The 8,586-nt window shown below is 44.1% G+C and overlaps 1 protein-coding gene across 1 annotated transcript; it reads right to left on the bottom strand.

The window, feature by feature from the left end:
• Window positions 1-475: 475 nt before the first annotated feature.
• On the bottom strand, window positions 476-5,747 carry LOC146623566 (putative C-type lectin domain family 20 member A). Its single transcript, XM_085365997.1, has 5 exons — window positions 5,567-5,747; window positions 4,243-4,602; window positions 3,831-4,157; window positions 1,007-1,104; window positions 476-616 (listed from the first exon to the last, which is right to left on the bottom strand). Exons 1-5 carry the CDS (start codon window positions 5,745-5,747, stop codon window positions 476-478), a joined length of 1,107 nt encoding a protein of 368 aa, XP_085222123.1.
• Window positions 5,748-8,586: the final 2,839 nt, after the last annotated feature.

The raw sequence follows: 8,586 nt of genomic DNA, 5'->3' as shown, positions 1-8,586 counted from the left end.
AGCCCATCATTTACTTTATCTCATTCTCACGAAAGCCCCTCCCACGGTAAAAGAGAAAATAACAAACAATACAATTATTCAAAACACATGATCATCATGAAAAGGAAAAATAAAGACATGCATCTGTAAACACATCAGCCACGTCCATGTCAGGGCAGCGACTGCTGACAACTCATTTTATAGATGAGCTTTAATCTGTTTCCTGTTGTTTTTGGCTTTTGTTCCTCTAATGTGCGTGTGCGCGTGTGTGTGTGTGTGTGTGTGTGTGCGCGTGTGTGTGTGTGCGTGCGTGTGTGTGTGTGTGTGCGTGTGTGCGTGTGTGTGTGGGGTCTGATCTGAGCTTAGGATAAAGAAGGATGATTTCCAACTGTCAGTCATGCAAAGCTACGCTGTTACAGTCCAGCAGTCAGAGTACAGAGATGGAAATAAGTTGAATTACACAGCAGATCATCTGAGGAACATCAGCCAATAACGTTCAGACTAAACCGCCACAGTCTTCCTTCTCACTGTAAGCGGCTGTCTCCTCCTCTCTGTGGAAAACCTTCCCATCAGGCTGCGTCCTCCACCTCAGCTTCACCTCCTCAGTGACTCCTTGCTCCACCAGCTCCTCCCTCACCTGAAACACAGTTTTCACACATTAACAGAAGCTCCTCATTAATCAGCCGTTGTTTCTGTAGTGAGCAGAAAACGTTGTTGGTGCTGTTTCTGGGGGAAATGAACTAAATGAACTGGCTGGGGATGAAACTGAAGTCTGGAATTAGGCCTCATTGCCTGTCATTGGTTCACGTCGTCTCCTCACAGTAATCTGAAATTAAGTGACTTCTTCAAGTTACCAGTTAAAAAGGTTAAATAATACAAATGGATGGGATTGCATTAAACGAGCCCCGTATCTCTGCAGCTGTGTGCTGTCACGTGTCCCTGAACCTGCACAGACTCACTGCTCTCTATCATTTCACAGTAGTTATAGCGGTCTGTTCCTTGTATCGGGGCCCGTGTGACCTCTGACCTGCTGCAGGATGGATTCTTGCACTGTGGGGTCGTTCAGGTCTGCAGATCCCGCCCTCAGCTGAACCTTCACTGACCTCGAGGCTGAAGGTTTGACATCTGCAGAGAAAGAAAAGGGCCATTCAATTCAATTCAATTTTATTTATACATCACTAAATCACAACAACAGTCGCCTCAAGGCGCTTTATACTGTGCGGTAGACCCTATAGTAATACATATAGAGAAAAAACCAAGCAATCAAATGACCCCCTATGAATAAGCACTTTGGCGACAGTCAGAAGGAAAAACTTTTTCCCTTTTAACAGGAAGAAACCTCCAGCAGAACTCAGAGCTCAGGGAGGGGCGCAAATGGAAGAACGCAGTCTTACATATTTGTTTAATATGTGCATTGAAGGACATGTCCTGGTCAAAAATGACTCCAAGGTTCCTCACAGTGTTACTGGAGGCCAAGGTAATGCCATCCAGAGTAAGAATCTGCTTAGATACCATATTTCTAAGCTTTTCAGGGCCGAGTACAATAACCTCAGTTTGATCTGAATTAAGAAGCAGAAAGTTAGCGGCCATCCAGGTCTTTATGTCTTTAAGGCATTCCTGCAGTGTAACTCATTGGTGTGTGTTATCTGGCTTCATGCACAGATAGAGCTGGGTGTCATCTGCATAGCAGTGTAAATGTATGCTATGTCTTCTAATGATGCTGCCTAAGGGAAGCATGTATAATGTAAAAGTGCTATATAAATAAAATTGATTTGATACTTTACTTAGGCAATCAAATTAAGATAGATTTTATGTTGTTGGTTTTAAAGAACTGGATGGATATTTTAATGTATTTTTTATTTCTATTTTTCAAGAGTTGGAGAAGTGCCCTTTTTTCATAACTTGGCCTACCCTTTTTAGTTTTGTTAATATTGGCAATAGTGAGAAGTACTATGGTTGGATTCAAATGTATTTAACATAGGGCATCTAATTAAGGTAAATGTCATGTTTTTAGTTGGTAGAATCTGATGAGCAATATTTTATTTTATTATTTTTTATTTTGTTTTTCAGTTTTCCTCCTGAGTGATTGCCACCTTAACGTGGTCAGGGGGTTTGTGTGCCTCAGTGACACTAAGATCTAGACCTGCAGAAGCTGAGCCTTCAGGGGGGACACCCAAGTTGGTCAGGTTTTAGGGTAGAGGTTTGACAAAGTGCAATCCAATTACATGACAAAAACAGTTATTCAGAGCACCCCACATTCGCCTCAGCTGCCACCATGTGCCCCCTTTACATTTCTGTCTGCCCCCTCATATATGCCTGTCTAGAACCAGCCCAGCACACCTCCCCCTCGGCCTGTGCTTCGAGGTTTCTGGTAGTTAGAATGACTCGGGGGTGTTGATTCATTTAAACTAACATAATCATCCTGCTGCAACCAGGTTTCTGTAAGGCAGAGTAAATCGATTTGTTGATCAATTATTAAGTCATGTACTAACAGAGACTTGGAGGAGAGAGACCTAATATTTAATAATCCACATTTCACTGTTTTACTCTTTGGTTCAGATGTGGATACTGTATTGTTCTTTCTTTGTAATTGTTTATGTTTAAGTTGTTTGTTGCTGGTTTTAGTTTGTTTTTTGTCTGTTTGGGAGCTGACACAGTCTCTATGGAGATGGGTTTTTGGGGGGGTAGCAGGAGGAGAGAAGCTGCAGAGAGGCGTGTAAGACTGCAACTCTGCTTCCTGGTCCCAACTCTGGATAGTCATATTTTGGGGGGTTTAATAAATTTGTCCATATTTCTAGAAATGAGAGCTGCTCCATCCAAAGTGGGATGGATGCCGTCTCTCCTAACAAGACCAGGTTTCCTCCAGAAGGTTTGCCAATTATCTATGAAGCCCACATCGTTTCTGGGACACCACTCAGACAGCCAGCAATTTAAGGAGAACATGCGGCTAAACATGTCACTCCTGGTCTGATTGGGGAGGGGACCAGAGAAAACTACAGAGTCCCACATTGTTTTGGCAAAGTTGCACACCGATTCAATATTGATTTTAGTGACCTCTGATTGGCGTAACCGGGTGTCATTACTGCCGACGTGAATTATGATCTTACTGAATTTACGTTTACCCTTAGCCAGCAGTTTTAAATTTCCTTCAATGTCGCCTGCTCTGGCCCCTGCCGGTGTCTCTAGCTTCACATGTCTGAGAACAGAATCACCAATTACCAGAGTTTGACCCCCGGCGGGTGTGTCGCCGAGTGGGGAAAAACGGTTAGACACATGAACGGGTTGGTGGTGTACCTGGGGCTTCTGTTTAGGACTATGCTTCCTCCTCACCGTGACCCAGCCGCCCTCTTTCCCCAGCTGCTTGGGGTCTGCCGGGGAACAGCTAGCGGGGCCTACGCTATCTTCGGCTGCACCAGCTACAGGGGCCTGGCTAGCTATGGGTGAATGAAGGGTGCGAAGCCGAGTCTCCAATTCAGTAATCCTGGCCTCCAGAGCTGCAAATATGCTACATTTGTTACAGATATCATTACTGCTAAAGGAGTAACTAAACATCTGACACAATGAGCAAGAAAGTGCAGGAGGGACAGGTGAAGTAGCCATGGTGCACGTGAAGATTATACTATGAAAACAGAAGTTATCTAAAGGTTTTTAATTAAATTGCTACGCAGATAAGCTACTCAACTACTACTTCCTGTTCCTGTGTTGAAACAGGAACAGGAAGTGATACTCTACCGCAGACAGAGCAAACACTAAATGACAGCGCCACCCAAAGCATCGGCAGTGCTGTGCCAAGAGTGTCCGGATGAGCCCAGGAGGACCAGACTGTGCAGAAACACAGAGGACAGACTCACCTCTGGAGCAGAGGAAGGGGCGTTGGTCATCACAGTTATGACTGTTGAAGGAGCCTGTTGATCCGACTATTGTGGCACAGTTTACGCTGTCATCAGGCTGCCCGGGCCCCCACGGCAGGTTGGAGGCTGTGCTCGAGTTTGACCACGTCCAGTATTTTCTGTACAGTCCAATCCAGGCACCAGCAGTATCTGACAACATAGAAGCGACCTGGCTGTTGTCCTGCGTGTTGGTGATGGTTTTCAGGTCTGTGTACGTCTGTCTGCAGTAAGACTGAGCATCAGACCAGGTCATTGAGTTCTTCACCTGGATGTGTTTGTTAGTCGCAGCTGAAACAAAAGATCAGACGGATTCAAACCTGCAGCTAAAATGTTCAGTTTGTCAAACCCTGGTACCAAAGTCTGAAACACTCACCGTCATAGCAGACAAAGTAATAAGTAGCTGAGCACGGTCTTGTGGACCATGATCCATCACTAGATATTGTAACACACTCATTGGTCCCTGGCTGTCCCGGTGACCACATGTTAAACCAGGATGACTGAACTGGACCGAGGCGAGACCATTTCCAGCCGCTCTTGGAGAGTCCAATCCACGCCTCGGTGCTCCCCGCCCTTTTCTGGGCTTCCTGGATGAGAGCTGAGCTGTTAACGATGGCGAGGTCAATGTACTCATCTCTGCAGTATTGCTGAGCATCGTTCCAGGACTTCTGCAGGTCAACCAGGTGGAGCTGTCTGACTAACTGATCAGACTGAAGATGGCAGACCATCACGTAACCTGAGAGGACACGAGTCAGTCAGCGCGGTCACAGACTCACCTCAGCTCGACTATTTTAGTCATCAGGAGAATAAATTCTTTACATGCTACCACAACGCAAACTTTTTGTTGACATCTTTAAAGACGTGAATATATGTTAATATATGTGTCCTTCAAAGGATGTGTAACTCGTGTACTGGTTAAAAGCTGTTTTACGGTGCCTGTGGACACCTACACACTGGTTTCCTGCTCCAGGGCGAAACTCTCACATCAGCTTAAAAAGCTGCTTTAACAGTGCTAAGTTTGTTTTTCACTCTGGCCTTATTGCACATGTATTTGGACGATTTTTCCTCTTCAGTGTGCACAATGAAGGAAAACGACGTGTTAGTGGTCGAGGCTCAAAGCTGAACAACACGTGCACTAGGGCTGGGCCATATTATAGCGTTCACGGTAATACCGGTACAATGTTAGGCAACGATAAGAAAATGAAATATCATGATAAATATTTTTGGTCATATCGCCCTGCTCTAACGTGCACACGGACGTGGTAAAAGCAGTCAGGATCTTTTTCAGCGAGCTGACGGGTTTGCAGCGTTTCAGGCTTTCAGTCAGATTTCTACACAGAAAATAAAATCAAGACGTGTTTTTCTCAGCAGTGCACACAAACAGCCACGTTCATGCACTGACTCTTCCCTCCTTTCTTTCTTTACTCTTTTACTTCACTTTATACAAACTCTTACAAACTACCGACCATTAAACTGTCAATCAAACTTCTAACTGGACCCAAAGAAACCTTTAGAAGTTTAGTTGACATGACAAAGGTCTTTGGAGATTGTACGAGTGTTCCTGTGACTGCTTGAAGCTCGTTTACAGACACCTTTAAAATAATCCCTATGGAGCAGTTCACTTTGTGCTTTCTTTGATTTTCTGACATCAAAAGTTTTATTCAAACTGTAAATGAGGCGACTGAGATGAGTTCACAGACCTGAGAGCAGCAGCAGGATCAGTCCACACCTCTTCATGACTGAGAGCTGAAAAACTGTGAAGACGTCCTCATGAATCTCATCTGCAGCTGCTCGTTCATTATTAATCATAACACTTAAAGCAGCATCAACAAAGAGGCAGCTGTCTCTGTCATTCACTCCATTTCTATCTAATCTAATCATTCAAACAAAACTATCAAACATATTTAATATTTGAAACGTTCAACTTTAAAAATGTTGTCTTCCTTCAATTATCATCATTTTGTTTATTAGAATACCAGACAATGAATGTGTGAGATTATCAAATAAACCAAACATATGCAGAACATACCCGACACGATGAGACGTCTGTGCAGCTGTGACACAGTCAGAACTCTTCATCTGATATAAATGTCATCCTCGCTCCTCCTCCCACGTCCATCAGAGACTTTGTAAAAGTGGTTTTTTAGAAAGCAGCCCAGTGTTCATTACAGTGCATTTGATTAAAGATGCTCAGAGTCGTTTAACTGAAGATGACTTATTCAAAGTTATTACAGATGCAAACAGACTGACGTCTGCCCGACCACTTCAATGTTCCTTGAATAATCTAAAGAACTTGGAAAGAAAAGCATCTGATCTTCTTTAATTTTCTTGAAGATGTTTCATGCGAGAAGCTTCTTCAGTTTTAAGGTCAATTGGTGGTGAGTGCCAGATTTCCAAGCTCTATGGGAGTGTCCCCTAAGGAGGTCATGGATCTGCTATTGATCCTCTACCTAATCACACGGGCCAAGGTGTGAAAACGGGTGTGGGTCACAATCAGCCAAGATTTCGGGTGAGCTCACTGTGAAACTTAGCCCCACCCTATCATGTGATTTCCTGAGTTGAAATGGCTCATGATGTGAGCGGGCATTAAGGTGTCTAGGAAGGATCACCAAACTGGCTTATTGATGGCAGACAGTTGGTGTCGAAAGCCTCTGTTCAAAGAGGGTTGTTCATTGTGGACATAGATGGCTTCTTCACTTGTCTTTCAAACCATCTGTCTTCTCAGTCCAAATTTTGAACATTAGTGTCCTTGAAAGAGTGACCTTTGTCCTTTAGATGCAGATGGAGAGCCAAGTCCTGTCCCGCCAAGGTGGCTCCTCTATGTTGTGCCATGCCTTTATGAAATGGCTTTTTGGTGTCTCCAATATAGAGTTCTGAGGATTTTTGAGATCCCTTCCCAGACACCTTAAAGCCCACTCCTTAGAATACAATGACCTGGATGACTGAGAAACCTCAATTTTCCAGCTGACGTGGCAGGTCCGACTTAAAAACTCCCACTGGTTCAGAGGTAGCTGAGGCCTCCAGCTCAGCCTCTGGTTAGGCTCCGGGCAGTTTCTATGAAGGAGCCGGTTGAGCCTCACAAAACACATTTTCAACACAGTTGTTCAATAAAACATTATTTATATGCCCACAATCGGTGTGGCAGCAATTTTTCACACCAGCCTATTAATTAATGAAAGACCCAGACAGACTTTTAATTCATTTGAAAGCCTGATGCTTCGCCTCGTCCACCCCAGCTGTGAAACTCAGAAACCAGTCTTACTTGTTATCATCTATCGTCCACCTGGGCCTTACACAGAGTTTCTGTCTGATTTCTCAGACTTTATATCTAATTTAGTTCTGAGCTCAGATAAAATAATTATTGTGGGTGATTTTAACATCCATGTAGATGCTAAGAATGACAGCCTCAACATGGCATTTAATCTGTTATTAGACTCAATTGGTTTCTCTCAAATGTAAAAGAACCCACCCACCACTTTAATCACACTCTAGATCTTGTTTTAACATATGGCATAGAAACTGAACATTTAACAGTGTTTCCTGAAAACCCTCTGCTGTCTGATCATTTCCTGATAACATTTACATTTACAATAATTGATTACACAGCAGTGGAGAGTAGACTTTATCACAGTAGATGTCTTTCTGAAAGCACTGTAACTAAGTTTAAGAATATAATCCACCCACTGTTATCATCTTCAATGCCCTGTACCAACACAGAGCAGAGCAGCTACCTGAACGCTACTCCAACAGAGGTCGATCGTCTTGTTAATAATTTCACCTCCTCACTACGTACGACTCTGGATACTGTAGCTCCTGTGAAAACTAAGGTCTCTAATCAGAAGTACCTGACTCCGTGGTATAATGTTACCCTGGAAGTGGTCTTATACTGGAACAGGTAAATCAACCTTCACAAACTGGGGCACAGGCGAGCCTGGTGTGGGGAAGTGTGTGACGGTATCTGCATTGGGATTCTGGTCGACCAGAGACTGTTCAGAAGAGAAGCACTTCATCTGTTACAGCGGTGAGTGGCATCGGCACCTTAAAGCACCACGACGAAGGAACAATAGTCTCTCAGATAGATAGATATATTTATATATTTATATTATTATGTACAACTAAAACACATTTAGTCGAAGAAAAGATATCATGATCAGCATTTCTTAAAAATATCAGTTTGTAGTTTAAAAAAGGCGAATGTTGTTGGTGAACATTTCCAGCCTGTGCTCTGACTCTGTCTGCTCGTTTCTCTTCCAGGTGATGCTGGCCGTTACATCCTGGTGCAGGACTCGAGGAGCTTTCATGGCGCTCGGTCCTACTGCAGGGACAGGTACACAGACCTGAGCACCGTCAACAGTGTGGTGAACAACACGGAGATCGTGACTCTGCTGGCGTCAGACATGTATGATAGTTATTCAGTGAATGGAAATAGATGGCTGATTCCCTCTTTGTCATATGCCTGGATTGGTTTGAGCAACAGCTGGGAGTGGTCCGATGGCAGCGACGTCCAGCTCCTGCCTCTGACTTTGCAATCAGGAGATGGGGACTGTGTGATGGTGGACCAATCATCATCATCGTTCCTTTTCCAGCCATGCGATAATACCCACCCCTTCCTCTGCTACCAGGGTGAGTCTGTGCTCACTGTTACTGCAGAGCCTGATCCTCCAGGTCTGATGGGCTTGTTGTTCCTCTGCAGATGTCCAAACTCCAGTGTTGCAGCGCA

Source organism: Diplotaxodon limnothrissa, linkage group LG11 (assembly GCF_057381915.1).
Source record: "Diplotaxodon limnothrissa isolate DT_005_m linkage group LG11, D_limnothrissa_male_GT1.1, whole genome shotgun sequence".
In the NCBI taxonomy this organism is placed as follows: domain Eukaryota; kingdom Metazoa; phylum Chordata; class Actinopteri; order Cichliformes; family Cichlidae; genus Diplotaxodon; species Diplotaxodon limnothrissa.
The sequence above is the reverse complement of the archived record's forward strand: the minus strand, read 5'-3'. Positions and strand labels throughout refer to the sequence as shown.

Bases quoted from the DNA above. Each gene is read 5' to 3' on its own strand.
- LOC146623566 (XM_085365997.1), bottom strand. From the start codon at position 5,747: ATGATTAGATTAGATAGAAATGGAGTGAATGACAGAGACAGCTGCCTC. The intron at 4,603-5,566 runs GTCTGTGAACTC...GTGTCCTCTCAG, and splicing joins GATCCTGCTGCTGCTCTCAG to GTTACGTGATGGTCTGCCAT. The intron at 1,105-3,830 runs GTGAGTCTGTCC...CTTTCTCTGCAG, and splicing joins CCCCTTCCTCTGCTCCAGAG to ATGTCAAACCTTCAGCCTCG.